The sequence below is a fragment of the Bombina bombina genome, chromosome 1 (assembly GCF_027579735.1).
Source record: "Bombina bombina isolate aBomBom1 chromosome 1, aBomBom1.pri, whole genome shotgun sequence".
NCBI lineage: Eukaryota > Metazoa > Chordata > Amphibia > Anura > Bombinatoridae > Bombina > Bombina bombina.
Genome location: NC_069499.1, coordinates 168,865,774 through 168,888,616, shown reverse-complemented (window position 1 = coordinate 168,888,616; position 22,843 = coordinate 168,865,774). Strand labels below are relative to the sequence as shown.

The window sequence follows — 22,843 nt, the reverse complement described above, 5'->3', positions numbered from 1 at the left end:
TATGTATGTATCTATATGTGTGTATATGTGTGAGTGTGTGTATATGTTTATATATGATTGTGTATGTGTATATGTAATACTGTGAAGGGTTATTCAGGGATTTCTGACAGATATCAGTGTTACAATCTAACTATCGCTCATTTTGAAAAAAAAAAAATGGTTTGGAAATAGTAAAGTACTACTTGTACTTATTGCCCTATAACTTGCAAACAAAGCAAAGAACATGTAAACATTGGGTATTTCTAAACTTAGGAGAAACTTTAGAAACTATTTAGCATGGGTGTTTTTTGATGGTTGTAGATGTGTAAGATTTTGGGGGTCAAAGTTAGAAAAAGTGTGTTTTTTTCCATTTTTTCATCATATTTTATAAAAAAAAATATAGTAAATTATAAGATATGATGAAAATAATCTTTAGAAAGTCCATTTAATGGCAAAAAAACAGTATATAATATGAGGGTACAGTAAATGAGTAAGAGGAAAATTACAGCTAAACACAAACACAGCAGAAATGTAAAAATAGCCCTGGTCCCAAACGGTAAGAAAATTGAAAAGTGCTGTGGTCACTAAGGGGTTAAAATCGCATGCCCTATCTGAATTATGAAAGTTTAAAGGGACATTAAACACTTTGAGAGGGTAATATAAAATGATAAATCGTATATAGCAAAAAAAACTCTGCAATATACTTTCATTATTTATTTTGTCCTTTTGTCCTGTAATTTTATTCTAAAATTGTGAGCTGTTCAGTTCCTGTTAGAAATGGAAGTGCAGCAGAACACTGTTATATTCCACACAGCCATTGACTGCACACTCTAGTGACCTATTTATAATTGTCCCTGATTGGCCGCAGCAGTGAAGGTAACCTAAGTTACAACATGGCAGCTCCCATTGTTTTATAGACAAAACTTTACACTTATTTTGTCAATTATTAAACAGCTAATGAAACTTTAAAAAATACATCTAAATCTTATTGTCAGACTAATATTTTCTTTGAATGCATCATTCTATCTAGCATTTATTTAGTGTTTAATGTCCTTTTAATTTTGACTTGATTGTCCCTTGAAACTACAGCAAAATCACTATACTAATAAATTAGTATAACAGTTTTCCCATTCAATATTGGGGATGATTTATCAAGCTGCATTTGCAGCTTTTGAGTCTGCTGTAAGGCTGCACTGTCTTGTTTGGGGTGACTCAGCTGATATGCCCTGTGACAGCTGCCAAGCTAAGGATGCTTCATAAGGAAGCCTTCAGTCTTCATACATTTTTCGTATTATAAATATATATATATAGGCTTACCAGAAGTCCCAGTTTGACTGGGATTGTCCCTGTTTGGAGGTGCTGTCCCAGTGTCCCACCCAGTTGTTTATTCTGTCCCAGTAGGGTTGCCACCTCTGTCAGGTCATTTTGAATAATGTGTCTGGGTTTCAGGCGGTCTGAAACCCAGACACATGATTTGAAAACCAGTCTGTGGCAGTGGCTCTCCAGCACAGTTGGATGCTCATACTTTGTTACATATTGCCCTGCTTAGCTTAACGTTTGTGCCCTTCAAAGTTCACATTTAGTAATACAGGCAGAGTGAGCAGCATAGGGTTTTTTAATTTTGTAGTACCACATTGTTTATTTTTCTAGTAAATTGACCCCCCCATCTCTGATGACATCACCAGTGATACACGTTTAAGAGAATCATGTGGGTATGACCAGGAAGTGCAGACAGGCAGTATTTTTGGCGTGGATTTTGCTTTACTTCATCATATGCAGAATAGCACTTTAGCAGTTGTGTTTCTTTTTTACTTATTTCATTCAATGAATTTATACCTTATCAGTATCCAGTTCTGTTCCTTAGACACATGAAACACATATTACTCTGCAGATAATAAATTGTGTGATGTATATGCTTTTCACTATTTTATGAAATTGGTAATTATGATTGATGTTTGGCATTATTTAGAATCTGAGATTTAGATAAATGATTTGCTCATATTGTGTATGGGTTGCCATGACAATGTAATAGTGCCTTTTTAACTAGGGGGTGGTGTTATGGTCTATTCAAACTGTGTGATTCACTTGTTGTTTGACTGAGGAAGGGTAGAGTATCCATGAAACATTACACACATAAAAGCTACTACTTTAAAAAGGACCAGTAATTGCCATGCCCCCTTGACCATGCCCCTGACCACACCCCCACTGACACCACACCAGGTGGTACCAGTTTCACCTATAAAAATTATGGTAAAGCTATATATATACATTTTTCAGTCTAAAAGTAATATTTATAGCATCGCAAATGTGTAAGAAATTAAGAGTAAATACATGTAGTTTGGAAAGAATGTGTAGTTTACAACTCCTATAAATATAGTTTAGTTACTAGCCCTATATAATAAGTGGAAAGGGCGTGGCTATACTGCAGTAGGCAAGGTTTACCGCAGAGTAGGTGTATACTGTATAAGCTAAGAAGTCTGGAGGGAGTAGATCAATAGTGTAAAAGGGCGTGACTGTAAAGAAGTAGCGCGGTGGTTTCAGTAGAAGTCGTTTTCTTGCGGAAGTTTTTAGATCCTGCTGGGCTGCCGTAGCTCGGTGACAGTGGGCGTGCTGTCTGTCAGACATGGCGGAATCCGCTACAGAGCTGCGGTGTTTGCGGGATAACCACGCTCAGGAACGGCTGCAGGATGACTCGGCGCTTACTGAAACCTCCGCAGAGCAGGTGAGGTGTTTGGCCAGACTAGTTAGCAGCTTCATTAACCAGACATGCATACACACGAAGGAGTTCTGTTACACATTGTAAAGCATTGCTAAGTTCTTACTGGCGATCAGATGGTTTATAATTTTATATCAGAAGAACGTGCTTTGCCACACCCGTCATTCACCTAAAATTGATGGGAGATGGGACGCTCAAAATGCCTGTCACTCCCTAAGAACAATCAATCTAATGATTAACTGAGAACTTTATGAGTGACATGTAAACGCTTGTAAACTAGAACACCCTAAACGATTAAGACGAGTCTATAGGAAAGGACAATAGTGATGTAGACAGGATAACTTTATAGTAATTTACTTGTGTTATCGCATTTACTTAGTTTTCTTGATATCTTTTGTTGAAAGGCCCAGAAGCAGTAGTGATTACTGGCTACACAAATATGCCTTTTTTTGTTGGCACACTGGCTGTGTTCACCTATGTCCCAGTAGAGCATTGTTGCTCTTGCACTGGCTTTACCTATGTTTTTAACTTTTTTTGCAGGTTGATCCAAAATGTGAAATTTCCCACACTCACTTTGAAAGAGGACATGCTAAATACCCATAGTATCTCAGCAGGTGATTATATCACTTGAAAATATGGTCTGTTACTGACTGACTTCTCCTGAGGGCTGCAGTTGGAAATCCCTGACATAGATGGCAAAAATGTCATGGTTACTAAGGCACTGTAATGTAACAATTCTAGTAGTAGTGGTGTGCAATCATGTGTTAGCTCTTTGGATATCAGGGAATTCTGCAGTTTATTTTATGGAGGCTTTTTACCAAAGCTCACACACCTCTCCGTCCTCTAGTAAATGGGCTTCATAAAATAAGATATTTAGGGGGGAAATGTTCATTTTGTCATGGGTAATTCTCAATTTCCCATATATTTAACCCCTTAATGACCACAGCACTTTTCCATTTTCTGTCCGTTTGGGACCAAGGCTATTTTTACATTTTTGCGGTGTTTGTGTTTAGCTGTAATTTTCCTCTTACTCATTTACTGTACCCACACATATTATATACCGTTTTTCTCGCCATTAAATGGACTTTCTAAAGATAACATTATTTTCATCATATCTTATTTACTATTAAAAAATTATAAAATATGAGGAAAAATGGAAAAAAACACACTTTTTCTAACTTTGACCCCCACAATCTTACACATCTACAGCCACCAAAAAACACCCATGCTAAATAGTTTCTAAATTTTGTCTTGAGTTTAGAAATACCCAATGTTTACACGTTCTTTGCTTTTTTTTGCAAGTTATAGGGCAATAAATACAAGTAGCCCTTTGCTATTTCCAAACCACTTTTTTTCAAAATTAGCGCTAGTTACATTGGAACGCTGAAATCTTTCTGTAATCCCTGAATATCCCTTGACATGTATATATTTTTCTAGAAGACATCCCAAAGCATTGATCTAGGCCCATTTTGGTATATTTCGTGCCACCATTTCACCGCCAATTTTTTCACAAACTTTAGGTTTCTCACTGAAATTATTTACAAACAACTTGTGCAATTATGATATAAATGGTTGTAAATGCTTCTCTGGGATCCCCTTTGTGCCACTGTGCACCACATGTGTATTATGTCCAGCAGTGAAGGGGTTAATTAGGGAGCTTGTAGGGAGTTTGTAGGTTTAATTTTTAGCTTTAGTGTAGTAGACATTCCAAAGTATTGATCTAGGCCCATTTTGGTATATTTCATGCCACCATTTCACCGCCAAAAGCGTTCAAATATATATTTTTTTTTTCACAAACTTTAGGTTTCTCACTGAAATTATTTACTAACAGCTTGTGCAATTACGGCACAAATGGTTGTAAATGCTTCTTAGGGATCCCCTTTGTTCAGAAATAGCAGACATATATGGCTTTGGCGTTGCTTTTTGGTAATTAGGCCGCTAAATGCCGCTGAGCATCACACGTGTATTATAGCTAGCAGTTAAGGGGTTAATTGGGTAGCTTGTAGGGAGCTTGCAGGGTTAATTTTAGCTTTAGGGTAGAGATCAGCCTCCAATCAGACAAATCGCACCCCCTGATCCCTTCCCTTCCCTCCCCCACCCCACAATTGTCCCCACCATCTTAAGTACTGGCAGAAAGTCTGCCAGAACTAAAATAAAAAGGTGTTTTTTTTTTTTTAAAGCATATTTACATATGCTGCTTTGTAGGATCCCCCCTTAGCCCCCAACCTCCCTGATCCCCCCCCAAACAGCTCTCTAACCCTGCCCCTCTGCTTTTTTGGGGGCCATCTTGGGTACTGGCAGCGGTCTGCCAGTACCCAGTTTGCAGAAAATAAAGTGCTTTTAATATTTTTTCCCCGTTTTTTTTTTTTTTTTTTCTGTAGTGCAGCTTCCCCCCCACAGACAAACCCAACACACCCTGATTTATATTTGTTTTATTTATTATTATTATTATTTATTAATACATTTTCTGTAGTGTAGCGGTTCCCACCCGCTTCCTCCCTGTGCACGCGCGCGCCCCCCTCCACCACCTCGTGCACGCAAGTACCCCCGCCCACGATCCCACCCCCCTCCACATCACTGGGCCCATCGATGGCCGCCTCCCAGACCGGCTCCCACCCACCAACGATACCGGCCATCGATGTCCAGTGCAGAGAGGGCCACAGAGTGACTCTCTCTGCATCGGATGGCCAACGGATGTTATTGCAGGATGCCTCGATATAGAGGCATCACTGCAATAACCGGAAAGCGGCTGGAAGCGATCAGGATCGCTTCCACCACTTTCCCAGACCGAGGACGTGCAGGATACATCCTCAAGCGTTAACTGTCTTTTTTTTTTTTTTTTTTTTTCTTGAGGACGTACCCTGCACGTCCTCGGTCATTAAGGGATTAAAGCTTGTTAAAGGGACACAAACCCCCTTTTTTTTTTCTTTCATGATAAAGATATTACGTGCAGTTTTAAATAACTTTACAATTGATTTCTATTATCTAATTTGTTTTGTTTTTATCCTTTGTGAAAAAGTATACCTAGGTATGATCAGAAGCTGCTGATTGGCCACTGCACAGATATGCCTCTTGTCATTGCTTTCAGCCAGCTCCCAGGAGTGCATTACTGATCCTTCAACAAAGGATACCAAAGGAATGAAGCAAATTAGATAATATAATTAAATTGGAAAGTTGCTTAAAATTTCCTGCTCTTTCTAAATCATGAAAGAAAAAATGTGGGTTTCATGTCACTTTAATTGTACATGTACTAGTTCTAATTATTTTTGCGACAACTTACACAAATCTGTACACTGTAGTGAATTACAATAAATTAATTTCAAATGCTTATATTTGTAATTCTGCTTGCGTCTGTATTCATTCTTATAGCTGCATGTAATTCCATAGCTTTGTATAAGTCATGTTCCAGTTTTCAGGGCTTTTCTAGATCCGCACTCTTGTTCTCTTGCTATCTTTATTTCAAAAGCAGGAATTGAAAGCTTAGGAGTCAGCCCACTTTTCAGCACCCTGGATAGCGCTTGTTTATTGGTGGCTACATTTAGCAAACCAATAAGCGGGCATAACCCAGGTTCTCAACCAAAAATGGGCCGGCTCTTAAGCTTTACATTCCTGCTTTTTAAATAAAGATAGCAAGAGAACGAAGAAAAATTGATAATAGGAGTTAAAGGGACAAGAAACCCAAATTAGTTCTTTCCTGGTTTTAGAAAGAGAGTGTAATTTTAAATAACTTTCTAATTTAAGTTTATCTAATTTGCTTAATTCTTTTGAAATCCTTTGCTGAAAAGCATATCTAGATAGGCTCAGTAGCTTTTGATTGGTAGCTGCACATAGATGCCTCATGTGATTGGGTCACCCATGTGCATTGCTATTTCTTCAACAAAGGATATCTAAAGAATGAAGCAAACTAGATAATAGAAGTAAATTGGGATTTTGTTTAAAATTGTATTCTCTACCTGAATCATGAAAGAAACGTTTCACAGTGACTTATTTATCTAGCACTTTTTCACAGTAATACCATCTGTGATACATTTTACATCAGTGAAGCTTAACTCCAGTACTCAAATGTTCCAACAGGAAAGATTCTAAGGATCTCCAGTGAATCGGTGATTGAGCAGTAGACCAAACTAGGCTGTGAAATGCTCATAATATACCCTGATCGGAGTGCTCAAGGGTGGAAATAAACCACTTTCTATATGTTATATTTACTGTAGGTACATCAGCAAAACAAATATAGGGACAGTAAACGCCTTGTAATTACAAGACATTTCTGTTGCTATAGAATAGCATATCAGCCAAGTATTAACATTGTTAAAACAAATTAACATCCTTTTTTCTAGTTATTTTTTAATAGCCAAACTTTACTCACCATTTGCCTTATTTGAGGAGCCACTCTGGGCTTTAGTCAGCAGACTACCCGGCTAGCCACAGTCATAAAGTTAGTATAGAATATATTTGTTTGCTTTTGTTATGAATTAAAGCCAATTAGGAACAGATACCTAGCAGAATCAGCCTTGAAAAGTCAGCAGGTGCATTTCAAGTTTTGAGTATTAGAAATTGCTCAATTTTCAGAGTTAAATTACATGAAAAGGGTGTGAAATAATGTAAATATATATAATACAAAGTACTTTCATTATACATAACTAAAAATTTTATATACAAATAAGCGTTACTGACAATCCCTGTAGTATCCCTTCCCGATGCTCCAAGTACCCCAAGGGGTATATATACCACAGATTGCGAAACTGTGACTTAGAGCAGTGATTTGCAACCTTTTTTTTGCTGTGGCGCACTTTTATACATTAAAAAATCCTGTGGCACACCACCATCCCAATATTTTACAAAATCACACATTGTAGCCTAATACAGGATGGATATATATATATATATATATATATATATATATATATATATATATATATATATATATATATATATATATACACACTGTACTGTGCTGTCATGCCATGCCTCCTACAAACTATACATGACATATTGATTTGAAAGAAGGACCCCCCCGCACTGTTGTCAGTCTGCCGCGGCACACCTGAGGATCTCTCATGGCACACTGGTTGAAAAACACTGACTTAGAGCATGTAATTTTAGCACTAGCAACCCTGCAAGTCTATAAATAGGTTCAACCCATAGTTAATGTACTGCTTGGGAGCCACAGAGAACCACTGGGCCTTGCAAATGCCGCTGTTGACTTACAGGGTCTTTAGTGCTAAAGTTGCATGCTCTAACAAATGAGTGCATGCCTTTTTGGACTAGAATAGGGCTCAACAAACCTGGCACCTTTAAAACTAGGCCCTGGTTTGAAGTCCCTAAGACACCTATTTGTGTAGCCACACCAAATATTTAGCCCGGTGCGGCTGGATAATTTCTAGGGTAAGGGTGGCATTGATTAGTTTCACTTGCTGCACGGCATGGTAGCAGCAGCTAGTGACAGGGCAGATTATCCTGGTGTACAGCCTCCTGTATTCCCTACAAGTTTTGCACCCCCAAGTATCCTGGCAACAGATAAACCTCTACTCGCATAAGCCAACGCGCAGGAAAGTGACGAACAGCATGTCAGTGTTCCAGAATTCTTGCTTAATGCTCCTGTCAAAGTGAAGGAACCCATCGCATCCCTCTGTAATTAAAAAAAAAAAAAAAAAAAATCCCACTGTCTCCTAACTAAGCTTCCCCTTCACTTTGACCGGAGCATCAAGCAAAAATTCTGTAACACTGACGCACTGTTTGTCACTGCTGGCAGCTGCAGAGAGGCAGCATTAGTTTCTGGAAGCCTACCTGCGGCCGATGTGCGGCACCGTCCTGCATGCTGGCTGGTTTGTGCCAGTGATGGCCATAAAGTCTCTAGCATTGGGGCTCTCCCTTAGTAATGGTCTTCCTAGGCCATTACTAGAATGTCCCTTAACTATTTTCCGGTTGATGAGGATAATAAGCATAATAATAATGAAAACCCTCGACTTTTATGCTATGAGAACCTTTCAAGAGTACAATGAAGTATTTAATCTATTAAAACTTTTAGGGTTTTATTCAGATCTTATTTGTTATGTTAACTCTTTTGTATTAAAATATCTCACTACATTGTGCTAGTATATTAGCAATTTATACTTCAACTTTCTAGTGTTCTTTTTGGTAACAAATTTCATATGACAAGGGTAGATTTGTAAATGAGCAGTTATAATTTGTTTAGCTTGATAATTATTGTACCGTGTAGAATATAATGTTCTAATTCATCAGAAAACCTTTGAATAATCAATGATTTCACTTTGTTCTGAAATCAGTTAGCAGTAGCTTTAGCTCAGATGAGAATTAAAGGGGCATATTTATTTTCTGCAATGCTGCAAACACTTTGCAGAAAAGAAAGCTTAATCAGTATTTGCAAAGAGTCTGAAATGGTTTATAAATAATCAATTTGCGCCTCCTCAGGTGCTGCATATGAATATCTATCTATATATCTCTCACACACTCTCACTCTCTCATCTCAGAAATTTTCTATATTTCACAAATGACTCAAGTTCACAACTTTTTATTTCTTTTCAGAAACATTTTGTCTAATGTTTCAGCCCTAATTTGGGCCTTTGTCAAGGTGTGTGTGTGTATGGCCAGTCAGATGCTTTATTGCCTACCCCATATGCTATTTGGAACTTGCACTATAGGCTCTAGGGAGAGCAGCAGTTATACACTCTCTTTAGTTTATGAGGTGGCCGGTACAGTATCAAAACTGAAAAAGGCTTAGTCAGTGGGTTGGTAGCGCACTGTACAGTGGAGCACCCAAAGGAGAAACGATCCTTTAGAAACTGTTTCAGCAGTTGTGCAGATAAGGATTAATAATCTATCTTTTTTTGCAGTGGTTTTGTTTTTTTATGGTTGCAGAAAAACAATGTGTACCGTCTCTGTAGGATTGTTTGAAAAGTACAATTTAGTCATTGTTGTGAGTATAATACTAGAGCAAGCTATTAACTGTCCATTGTTATTGTGTATTGCTGATCTTTTCTGTCATCCTTTTTTTTTTTTCTCAGACAAAAGTTGAGAAAAGCGTGGAAGCCATCTACAATGCTTTTAAGAACTGCCAAAGGTCCCCAGAGTAAGTGATTTTCCTGCCTATCTATATAGAAGCTTTTTTGAAGTTGGCTATTTTTGTAGTTTTCTTTATTTAGGGCTCCATTTAATAAAAGCTGGGCAGACTAGGTTCTCCCCTGGGAAGATATCTGCCCACCTCTGTGGTGAATAGTATTTAACATTGCTTGAGCAATGCTGTCCCTTGCTAGCACGTGAGCAGGGGCTGTCAATCATCCAGATCAGAAGGATTTAAAGGGACATGAAACCCAAATTGTCTTTCACGATTCAGATAGAGCATGTGATTTTAAAGGGACAGTCTAGGCCAAAAAAACTTTCATGATTCAGATAGAGCATGTAATTTTAAACAGTTTTCTAATTTACTTTTATCACCAATTTTGCTTTGTTCTCTTGGTATTCTTAGTTGAAAGCTTAACCTAGGAGGTTCATATGCTAATTTCTTAGACCTTGAAGGCCACCTCTTTTCAGAATGCATTTTAACAGTTTTTCACCACTAGAGGGTGTTCGTGTATTTCATATAGATAACACTGTGCTCGTGCGCATGAAGTTATCTGGGAGCAGGCACTGATTGGCTAAACTGCAAGTCTGTCAAAAGAACTGAAATAAAGGGGCAGTTTGCAGAGGCTTAGATACAAGATAATCACAGAGGTTAAAAGTATATTAATATAACTGTGTTGGTTATGCAAAACTGGGGAATGGGTAATAAAGGGATTATCTATCTTTCCCTTTAAGCAACTTTTCAATTTACTTAAGTTGTCTAATTTGTGTCCTTTTTAACAAAGGATACCAAAAGGATACCTAGGTAGACTCAGTAGCTGCTGATTGGTGACTGCACATATAGGCCTTGTGTTATTGGTTCATCTGATGTGTTCAGCTAGCTCCTAGTAGTGTATTGATGCTTCTTTAACAAAGAATATCAAGAGTATGAAGCAAATTAGATAATAGAAGTAAATTGGAAAGTTGTTTAAAATTGTATTCTGTGTCCGAATCACAAAAGAAAAGGCTAAGTAACTGTAGTCTTTAGATCGCACCTACACTAGCGTTTCTGGCTCACTCGTGCAGGCCGAAGCTGCGTCCACAGCTAAATAAATGGATAATCACTGACCGGAATATTACACTCAGAATACCCCATGAAGAGGCTCTAAATAGCAAAAACCTTCAACTGTTCTCATAATATGACAAATGTTATTTCCCATAAATGTCTTTAATACAAATGAGACACCATTGCAGTATGCATTTATTATATGTAATGCTGCTTTTGCTGTAAAATTGTGTTTGTCCCACACTATCTAGGACAGGGGTGGCCACACTTTTTTGTGTTGTGATCTACTTTTCAAATGACCAGCTCAACAAGATCTACCCACTAAAAATTGGCCGACTCCTAAGCTTACATTCCTGCTTTTTCCAAATAAAGATACCAATAGAAGAGAATAGGAGTAAATTAGAAAGTTGTTTAAAATTGCATGTTCTATATCTGAATCATGGAAAAAAAATAAAATGCGTTTCATATTCCTTTTTAAGGCTGTATGATTTAGCAACACATGGATGTGCAAAAGCATAAAGATACAACAGATTAATCCTGAAGACAAAAGTAGCTCTGACTTTAATTCGGGTTAACAGTAGCAACCCCTTGTGCCATTTTACAAAACACTGCATTCAAATTACTGCCACTGACCCCCTTTACTTTGCGCCGCGGGCTTGGCCGATATTACCCAGTGAGGCTTACATATATACATTTCAATAGCGCGCCACGCAGACCATTTCTTACCGGTTCAACGCGTTTATTTGCCAGACGTCAATCAGACTTGTTCCTATAGCATAGCACAGCCTCCGCCTTTACTTTTTCTATCTATCTATTGAGGCTTACCCTCCTAACTATACTATACAGCCATATCCATTGGGAGAGTACTCACTCAACCATGCTTTTGATAGGCCAATTATGTTGTTCAAAAATCATCTGAAATCGATGTTCCTCAAGATCCAATCCTGTAGCACTTTTTGTGTCCGACCATCAGACTATTTAATGACCTGCCCCTTCACACAATGCAGTAGATAAAGCGGTATCCCTAGCAACCATACTCTACTCACGCCCCAGTGTTGAGATTGTGTAACTTGACCACATAATTTTGATCACATCGGCCGTGATCTACCAGCAGTGCCTTCGGGATCTACTGGATCTAGGGAGACCATAGGATGCGGTCATAATGTTGTATATTTAATGAACCAGCTACATACTATACAATGATTGCTTAGAGCAGGGAATCAAACTTCGTTACAGCTAGCCCTATTTGGCTGCAACCAAAAGAGCACAATTCAATAGCTTTGAGTGAAGCACATTCTCTGTGGTCTGTGCAGGTTGCATAGGGTTATTGATTTTACCCTTTTCATAAGCATGAGAAGGCAAACAGCAGCAGCACTAATTAAATTAAAAAGACATATAAAATGATTTAGCCCAAAATGCTGTCCTTGTAATGTAGACTCCAGGAAGGGTCTGAAGATCATTCTGCTTGGAGAGAAATTGTAGTGTAGACTTTACAGGGCTTAACTCACTGAATGCTTAAAGAAAAAGTGCGGAACCCTCCAGCACTGCAAGATCTCTCACAAGGTTCTAGACAGGCAACTTTTGCTATACTTGTCTAAGGGGTGGGGTGTTATCTGCATTTAGGTATGTGAAAGAGAGACAAGCCCAGTACAATTTAGCACTATATGAGTTTTGTTACACTTACACTTTGTGCTTTGTATTTTATATCACTTTACACTTCAGATTGGGTCCTTTCAGTATTATGACATTTAAGCTTTGCACTTTCTATGTTATATTTTAATATATTTAAATTTTGATCCAGCAGTGATTTTACAAATTCTGATTGTTTTGAGAGTTTCTTTGTTCCTTTAACAAATCAGGATCATACTTTGTAGATCTCTGTATGTTTTATAAATAACAAATTACTTTGTATTTTCTCTATTGTAAATTAAAGCAGAGCTTCAGAAAGTGGGAGGGGTAGGGGAGTTCCCAGGGTATGTCTGCAGTTCTTTAAAATACTTAAGCATTTCACTAAAATTGTTAAATAAAATGGTCCCACTATATTGTCTTGCCAGCTGTATGCAGGTGAAGATTGCTCAAAATTCACAATACATTTATTGAAAGGAACCTAATACTCATATGCTAAATCACTTCATAGTAATGCAGCATAACTGTAAAAATCTGTTATGAAAACATCACCTGAACATCTCTATTCAAAAGGGAAGATATCTTACCCCACAATTTCTTCAGCTCACCAGAGTAAGTGCTCTGTGAACAGTTAGAGCTGCTGTAAAGCTGCAAGTTGGGGGGAAAAAAAACTACAATTTCTCCAACATAGGTGTGTCCGGTCCACGGCGTCATCCTTACTTGTGGGATATTCTCTTCCCCAACAGGAAATGGCAAAGAGCCCAGCAAAGCTGGTCACATGATCCCTCCTAGGCTCCGCCTTCCCCAGTCATTCTCTTTGCCGTTGCACAGGCAACATCTCCACGGAGATGGCTCAGAGTTTTTTGACACTTATCAGCGAAAGCGCGACTGCTCTGTTTTAGATGCTGAAGAGCATGAGGACGCTGATGATATTGGTTCTGACATGCCCTTACACCAGTCTGAAGGGGCTAGGGAGGTTTTGTCTGAGGGAGAAATTTCAGATTCAGGAAAAATTTCTCAACAAGCTGAACCTGACGTTATTACATTTAAATTTGAATTGGAACATCTCCGCCCTCTGCTTAAGGAGGTGTTATCTACTCTGGATGATTGTGACAATTTGGTCATTCCAGAGAAATTATGTAAGATGGACAGGTTCCTAGAGGTCCCGGTGCCCCCCGAAGCTTTTCCTATACCCAAGCGGGTGGCGGACATTGTAAATAAAGAATGGGAAAGGCCCGGCATACCTTTTGTCCCTCCCCCTATATTTAAGAAATTATTTCCTATGGTCGACCCCAGGAAGGACTTATGGCAGACAGTCCCCAAGGTCGAGGGGGCGGTTTCTACTCTAAACCAACGCACCACTATCCCTATAGAAGATAGCTGTGCTTTCAAAGATCCTATGGATAAAAAATTAGAGGGTTTGCTTAAAAAGATGTTTGTTCAGCAAGGTTATCTTCTACAACCAATTTCATGCATTGTTCCTGTCACTACAGCAGCGTGTTTCTGGTTCGAGGACCTAGAAAAGTCGCTCAATCAAGCATCTTCCTATGAGGAGGTTATGGACAGAGTTCAAGCACTTAAGTTGGCTAACTCTTTTACCTTAGACGCCACTTTGCAGTTAGCTAGATTAGCGGCGAAAAATTCAGGTTTTGCTATTGTGGCGCGCAGAGCGCTTTGGCTGAAGTCTTGGTCAGCGGATGTGTCCTCCAAGAACAGATTGCTTAACATCCCTTTCAAGGGGAAAACGCTGTTTGGCCCTGACTTGAAAGAGATTATTTCAGACATCACTGGGGGAAAGGGCCACGCCCTTCCTCAGGATAGGTCTTTTAAGGCTAAAAATAAAACAAATTTTCGTCCCTTTCGCAGAAACGGACCAGCCTCAAATTCTACATCCTTTAAGCAAGAGGGTAATTCTTCTCAAACCAAGCCAGCCTGGAGACCGATGCAAGGCTGGAACAAGGGTAAGCAGGCCAAGAAGCCCGCTACCAAGACAGCATGAGATGCTGGCCCCCGATCCGGGACCGGATCTGGTGGGGGGCAGACTCTCTCTCTTCGCTCAGGCTTGGGCAAGAGATGTTCAGGATCCTTGGGCGCTAGAAATAGTTTCTCAAGGTTATCTCCTGGAATTCAAAGAACTACCCCCAAGGGGAAGGTTCCACAGGTCTCAATTGTCTTCAGACCAAATAAAAAGACAGGCATTCTTACATTGTGTAGAAGACCTGTTAAAAATGGGAGTGATTCATCCTGTTCCATTAGGAGAACAAGGGATGGGGTTTTACTCCAATCTGTTCATAGTTCCCAAAAAAGAGGGAACATTCAGGCCAATTTTGGATCTCAAGATCCTAAACAAATTTCTCAAGGTCCCATCGTTCAAGATGGAAACCATTCGGACAATTCTTCCTACCATCCAGGAAGGTCAATTCATGACCACGGTGGATTTAAAGGATGCGTATCTACATATTCCTATCCACAAGGAACATCATCGGTTCCTAAGATTCGCCTTTCTGGACAAGCATTACCAGTTTGTGGCACTCCCATTCGGACTAGCCACTGCTCCAAGAATTTTCACAAAGGTACTAGGGTCCCTTCTAGCGGTGCTAAGGCCAAGGGGCATTGCAGTAGTACCCTACCTGGACGACATACTGATTCAAGCGTCGTCTCTGCCACAAGCAAAGGCTCATACGGACATTGTCCTAGCCTTTCTCAGATCTCACGGGTGGAAAGTGAACGTAGAAAAAAGTTCTCTATTCCCATCAACAAGAGTTCCCTTCTTGGGAACAATAATAGACTCCTTGGAAATGAAGATTTTTCTGACAGAAGCCAGAAAATCAAAACTTCTAATCTCTTGTCAAGTACTTCATTCTGTTCTTCTTCCTTCCATAGCGCAGTGCATGGAAGTAATAGGTTTGATGGTTGCGGCAATGGACATAGTTCCTTTTGCGCGAATTCATCTAAGACCATTACAACTGTGCATGCTCAGACAGTGGAATGGGGATTATACAGATTTGTCCCTGACGATCCAAGTAGATCAGAGGACCAGAGATTCACTCCGTTGGTGGCTGACCCTGGACAACCTGTCCCAAGGGATGAGCTTCAGAAGACCAGAGTGGGTCATTGTAACGACCGACGCCAGCCTGGTGGGCTGGGGCGCGGTCTGGAAACACCTGAAAGCTCAGGGTCTATGGTCTCGGGAAGAATCTCTTCTCCCGATAAACATTCTGGAACTGAGAGCGATATTCAATGCTCTCAAGGCTTGGCCTCAACTAGCAAAGGCCAAATTCATAAGGTTTCAATCAGACAACATGACGACTGTCGCATATATCAACCATCAGGGGGGAACAAGGAGTTCCCTGGCGATGGAAGAAGTGACCAAAGTAATTCAATGGGCGGAGCTTCACTCCTGCCACTTGTCTGCAATCCACATCCCAGGAGTGGAAAATTGGGAAGCGGATTTTCTGAGTCGTCAGACATTTCATCCGGGGTAGTGGGAACTCCATCCGGAAATCTTTGCCCAAATAACTCAATTATGGGGCATTCCAGACATGGATCTGATGGCGTCTCGTCAGAACTTCAAGGTTCCTTGCTACGGGTCCAGATCCAGGGATCCCAAGGCGACTCTAGTAGATGCACTAGTAGCGCCCTGGACCTTCAACCTAGCTTATGTGTTCCCACCGTTTCCTCTCATTCCCAGGCTGGTAGCCAGGATCAATCAGGAGAGGGCTTCGGTTATCTTGATAGCTCCTGCGTGGCCACGCAGAACTTGGTATGCAGACCTGGTGAATATGTCATCGGCTCCACCATGGAAGCTACCTTTGAGACGGGACCTTCTTGTTCAAGGTCCGTTCGAACATCCGAATCTGGCATCACTCCAACTGACTGCTTGGAGATTGAACGCTTGATTTTATCAAAGCGTGGGTTCTCAGATTCTGTCATTGATACTCTTATTCAGGCTAGAAAGCCTGTAACTAGAAAAATTTACCATAAAGTATAGAAAAAATATATCTGTTGGTGCGAATCGAAAGGATTCCCATGGAACAGGGTAAAAATTCCTAAGATTCTATCCTTTCTACAAGAGGGTTTGGAGAAAGGATTATCTGCAAGTTCTTTTGAAGGGACAGATTTCTGCTTTATCTGTTTTACTTCACAAGAAGCTGGCGGCTGTGCCAGATGTTCAGGCTTTTGTTCAGGCTCTGGTTAGAATCAAGCCTGTTTACAAACCTTTGACTCCTCCTTGGAGTCTCAATTTAGTTCTTTCAGTTCTTCAAGGGGTTCCGTTTGAACCCTTACATTCCGTAGATATTAAGTTATTATCTTGGAAAGTTTTGTTTTAGGTTGCAATTTCTTCTGCTAGAAGAGTTTCAGAGTTATCTGCTCTGCAGTGTTCTCCTCCTTATCTGGTGTTCCATGCAGATAAGGTGGTTTTGCGTACTAAACCTGGTTTTCTTCCGAAAGTTGTTTCTAACAAAAATATTAACCAGGAGATAGTTGTGCCTTCTTTGTGCCCGAATCCAGTTTCAAAGAAGGAACGTTTGTTGCACAATTTGGATGTAGTTCGTGCTCTAAAGTTCTATTTAGAGGCTACAAAGGATTTCAGACAAACATCTTCCTTGTTTGTTGTTTATTCTGGTAAAAGGAGAGGTCAAAAAGCAACTTCTACCTCTCTCTCTCTTTTTGGCTTAAAAGCATCATCAGATTGGCTTATGAGACTGCCGGACGGCAGCCTCCTGAAAGAATCACAGCTCATTCCACTAGGGCTGTGGCTTCCACATGGGCCTTCAAGAACGAGGCTTCTGTTGATCAGATATGTAAGGCAGCGACTTGGTCTTCACTGCACACTTTTACCAAATTTTACAAATTTGATACTTTTCTTCTTCTGAGGCTATTTTTGGGAGAAAGGTTTTGCAAGCCGTGGTGCCTTCCATCTAGGTGATCTGATTTGCTCCCTCCCATCATCCGTGTCCTAAAGCTTTGGTATTGGTTCCCACAAGTAAGGATGACGCCGTGGACCGGACACACCTATGTTGGAGAAAACAGAATTTATGTTTACCTGATAAATTACTTTCTCCAACGGTGTGTCCGGTCCACGGCCCGCCCTGGTTTTTTTAATCAGGTCTGATGTTTTAATTTCTCTAACTACAGTCACCACGGTATCATATGATTTCTCCTATGCAAATATTCCTCCTTTACGTCGGTCGAATGACTGGGGAAGGCGGAGCCTAGGAGGGATCATGTGACCAGCTTTGCTGGGCTCTTTGCCATTTCCTGTTGGGGAAGAGAATATCCCACAAGTAAGGATGACGCCGTGGACCGGACACACCGTTGGAGAAAGTAATTTATCAGGTAAACATAAATTCTGTTATCGAATCAGCATCAGCAGTGCCGAGGTCTTGCATTGCTTTGCTGTGATCTCATGAGATTTCACAGTAAACTTCCTTTAAGGGATACTAAACAGAATTTTTTTTTCACGATTCAGAGCATGCAATTTTAAGCAACTTTCTAATTTACTCCAATTATCAATTTGTTTTTGTTCGCTTGCTATCTTTATTTGAAAAAGCAGGAATCTAAGCTTAGGAGCCAGCACATTTTTAGTTCAGCACCCTGGGTAGCGCTTTCTGATTGGTGGCTACATTTAGAAAGCAGGAGGAGGATCTGCGTTATGCTTACCATAGCGCAAAGGCATTTAAAAAAAAAAAAAAAAGAAGCGTCATTGTTAAGTTTAATGAGTGAAAGTGCCCCTATTTTTAAGATTACTTTGTTACCAGGCACTTATTGATTAAACCTTACAATCGCTTTTAAAAAATAATTATATGCAGATATTTTGCCAGCCAGCATTCTGTAATTTCTAAAATATTTTAAGGATGTATAAAATAATGGCTTTAATGGGACTGTGATCATTTTGTAGTTACAAGATTTTTTTTTATTTTTTTTTTAACCATGCCTTAGCACCTTGTTTGCTGCAGTTGTTTTTCATTAGGTACACTTTACCCACCATTTTCCTTATTTGAAGGAGCCAGCTTGGACTTGTTACTGGAGTTGACATTTTCTTGGCAAACTATCCTCCGTTTTGCAGTCTAATTTTATCATTTGTCAGTGTTAGACTTGTGAAGCCTGCTATGGCACTTTGGGTTCTTGGGGAAAGATTTATTAAGATGCATTCGCCCCTTTTGAGACTTTGCAGTGCAGGGTCACATGAGCAAACCTGCAACCACATATTTAAAATGCAGAAACTGAATGATTTGCCCATTTGGGATGATTGACATGTCCTGCTCTAGCGCAAATGGCATGAGAACAGGGGGTGGTATTGCGCAAGAGAGCTCTTGTGACATGTTACATTTTGCCATGGGATGCCGGACCACAAGTGGGAACCTCAGCTGTTTTCCCGTTAGAATTGGAAAGCTCACAATTTTCAGACTTGCTAGAAAAGGCAGCAAAATAAATAAGTATATTGTCAAGTTGCCTTAGCATGCACAATTAAAGGGATATTAAACGGCTGGGCACAACTACAGTACATTATGCTATTTTCCTTCTCTACCTGCAGTTCTCTTATTTTAACTCATTACAGAGTCCAGTTTGTAAAGCTCTGCATTTTATAATGGGCGCCACCATCTTGTAGTGTGCATATTGTTACATCCTGTGACAGAAGCAGTGCACAGATCTGTGTGGTGTGACCATTCAAATGGGTCCTGTGGAGAACACTGCATTTTGTACTTGTGGTTTATAAAACAAAATTCATAGCTTGTTCATTCTAATAATGGATTTGGGATTTAGTCCAGATATTATAATAAAGCTTTATTTGTTTGTAGGAAAACAATACCTCCATACAGATTTTTATCTGTCACAGACTAAAACAACCACTTTTCCTTGCTTGGGTTTTTTTTTGTTTCTGAATTCACATTGACAAAATGCAATTGTTTTAGGACTTTTGCCATAAACAATTATGATATTGTCCACCATGTCATTCACTAGAGAAATTCTACGTAGCTCAATAGCGTTCCTGTTTCCTTGTGTATGAATTTTGTATCTAGACTAGCTTTACGTGGCTGACTATTTATTACAAATGCAGAAGCTTTTATATTTAAGACTTCTGTACTTACATTTTGATCAGGCTATTGTCTTTATTATATAAGATTCAAAAGAGTTGAAGATATTGCAGTGATAAACTCATAAATGTTCAGTCTTGCTTATGAAAAAGAAGCATTAAAATTAAAAAAAAAAAATGTAAAAATATTTTGTGCATGAAACATTTTAAGTGAAATGGATATCCCTGGCTCTGTTGGTTAACGGGGGCACACTTGATAACAAAATCGTTTTATTCATGACAGGAACATGGATAAGTAATTTTAAGTTGTTTTTTTTTTTTTTTTTTTAATGTAAACTTGCCTGAATGCTCATTGCAAAGATATCCCATAACAATACAGTACACTCAAATGATGGAATTACATAAACAACCACATTTATTCCTGGGTTTTGTCTTCTGAGATAACATCTTCAGCAATTTCATGAAGCTTATGTTGAAAATGGTTTGTCAGCAATATAACTATAATTGCTGGTAAAATTAAAGGGACACTTTCTTCATTGCTCATATAAATTAGTCATCCATTTAAATTAGTATACATGCCATTAAAAAAAAATAAAAAAAAATTAGGTTGTGCATTTTTATGCCTCCCATTTAACCATGCAACTTGATTTACTATATTGTACGGAGTCTATGGACAAGTGTTAAAGGGACATTGTATTTTTCCGTTTTAAAAAAGGGTATTTATTTTTCCTTCCCATTTTTATGTCCTGAAATAAATCCACATTTTCCTATATCCGCAACAATTTAATACATTTGTGTTTTCATTTTCCTTAGACTTGTTCTGGATCGGGAGGCTCACTCTCACTACTTGAGGAAGGGACTACGGTATCTATCGGGCTCATATGAGGTATGGCAACACGAAATATCTTGTCTATTACCTCCTCTGGGGATTACTATACAGTGTTAACCATTGGTTATTAAATTTAAGAACTTCTGAGTTTTATATTTAAATAAAAACTTTCCATACCTAAGTAGGCTGAGGCGCGCACATCTGGAGCACTATATTGCTGCAGTTCTGCATCACTGTTAACATTTTTTTACATTGTGCAAACACTTCTGTCGTTAAAGGGACAGTAAAGTCATAATTAGACATTCATGATTTAGGCAGAGCATACAATTTTAACAACTTTCAAATTTACTTCTATTTAATTTTCTTCCTTTTGTTATCCTTTACTGAAAGATTTATCTAGGTAAGCTGAGGAGCAGCAAATAACCTAGGTTCTGGCTGCTGATTGGTGACTGCAGATATATAATGATTGTCATTGGCTCACTCATGTGTTCAGTTAGAAACCAGTAGTGCATTGCTGCTCCTTTAAAAAATGATACCAAGAGAATGAAACTAATTTGATAATAGAAGTAAATTGGAAAGTTGTTTAAAATTGTATGTTCTACCTAATTCATGAAATCATGGGGTTTCAAGTCCCTTTACATGTACAGTGGATATAAAAAGTGTACACACCCCTGTTAAAATGTCAGGTTTCTGTGATGTAAAAAAATTAGACAAATATAAATCATTTCAGAACTTTTTCCACCTTTAATGTGGCCTATAAACTGTACAACTCAATTGCAAAACAAACTGAAATCTTTAAGGTGGAGGGAAGTAAACAAAAAAAACTAAAATAATGTGTCTTATAACTGGGGATGTAGCTGTGTTCAGAATTAAGCAATCACATTCAAAACCATGTTAAATAAGAGTCATCACACACCTACCATAATTGAAAGTACCTCTGATTAACCCAGAATAAAGTTCAGCTGTTCTAGTAGGTCTTTCCTGACATTTTCTTAGTCGCGTCCTACACAAAAGCCATGGTCCGCAGAGAGCTTCCAAAGCATCAGAGGGATCTCATTGTTAAAAGGTATCAGTCAGGAGAAGGGTACAAAAGAATTTCCAAGGCATTAGATATACCATGGAACACAGTGAAGACAGTCATCATCAAGTGAAGAAAATATGGTGCAACAATGACATTACCAAGAACTGGATGTCCCTCCAAAATTGATGAAAAGACGAGAAGAAAACTGGTCTGGGAGGCTACCAAGAGGCCTACAGCAACATTAAAGGAGCTGCAGGAATATCTGGCAAGTACTGGCTGTGTGGTACATGTGACCACAATCTCCCGTATTCTTCATATGTTTGGGGTAGACGGCAAGACGGAAGCCTTTTCTTACGAAGAAAAACATCTAAGCCCAGCTAAATTTAGCAAAAACACATCTGAAGTCTCCCAAATGCATGTGAGAAAAGGTGTTATGGTCTGATGAAACCAAGGTTGAACTTTTTGGCCATAATTCCAAAAGATATGTTTGGCGCAAAAACAACACTGCATATCACCAAAAGAACACCATACCCACAGTGAAGCATGGTGGTGGCAGCATCATGCTTTGTGGCTTTTTTTTCTTCAGCTGAAACTGGGGCCTTATTCAAGGTAGAGGGAATTATGAACGGTTCCAAATACCAGACAATATTGGCACAAAACCTTCAGTCTTCTGCTAGAAAGCTGAACATGAAGAGGAACTTCATCTTTCAGCATGACAACGACCCAAAGCATACATCCAAATCTACAAAGGAATGGCTTCACCAGAAGAAGATTAAAGTTTTGGAATGGCCCAGCCAGAGCCTAGACCTGAATCCAATCGAAAATCTGTGGGGTGATCTGAAGAGGTCTGTGCACAGGAGATGCCCTCGCAATCTGACAGATTTGGAGTGTTTTTGCAAAGAAGAGTGGGCAAATCTTGCCAAGTCAAGATGTGCCATGCTGATAGATTCATACCCCAAAAGACTGAGTGCTGTAATAAAATCAAAAGTTGCTTCAACAAAGTATTAGTTTAAGGGTGTGCACACTTATGCAACCATTTTATTTTTTTTATTTTTACTTCCCTTTACCTAAAAGACTTCAGTTTGTTTTGCAATTGAGTTGCATAGTTTATAGGTCACATTAAAGGTGGAAAAAGTTCTGAAATGATTTATCTTTGTCTAATTTTTTTACATCACAGAAACCTGCATATATGTGTGTGTGTGTGTGTGTGTGTGTATGTGTGTATATATATATATATATATATATATATATATATATATATATATATATATATAAGTGGAGTGTTGTCAGCGCTTCCAGTATTACCTATAAAAGGGCTGATAACAATGATCTGAATTAAAAGTAGATAACGGATCACAGGTGCAAGGGGAAAAGAGATAAATTGAATTAAAGGTAAAAAGGTTCCTAAGCAGTTCCTTTCCAGCACTAACCTAGAAAATTAATGGATATATTGCCTAACCAATGACAAATTCCCCAATAGCAATATGATTATAATTATAAACCAATGC

At 39.0% G+C, this 22,843-nt stretch overlaps 1 protein-coding gene across 1 annotated transcript in view; it reads left to right on the top strand.

Moving 5' to 3' along the window:
* The first annotated feature begins 2,555 nt into the window (after positions 1-2,555).
* The window catches only part of LOC128645006 (protein farnesyltransferase subunit beta-like), a 159,278-nt gene continuing 138,990 nt past the window's right edge, over positions 2,556-22,843 (top strand). Inside the window, exons 1-3 of the mRNA XM_053697716.1 lie at positions 2,556-2,701; positions 9,721-9,785; positions 20,299-20,371. Of these exons, the coding sequence (XP_053553691.1) occupies positions 2,603-2,701; positions 9,721-9,785; positions 20,299-20,371 (237 nt within the window). The 5' untranslated portion in view covers positions 2,556-2,602. The remainder of the gene's footprint in view (positions 2,702-9,720; positions 9,786-20,298; positions 20,372-22,843) is intronic.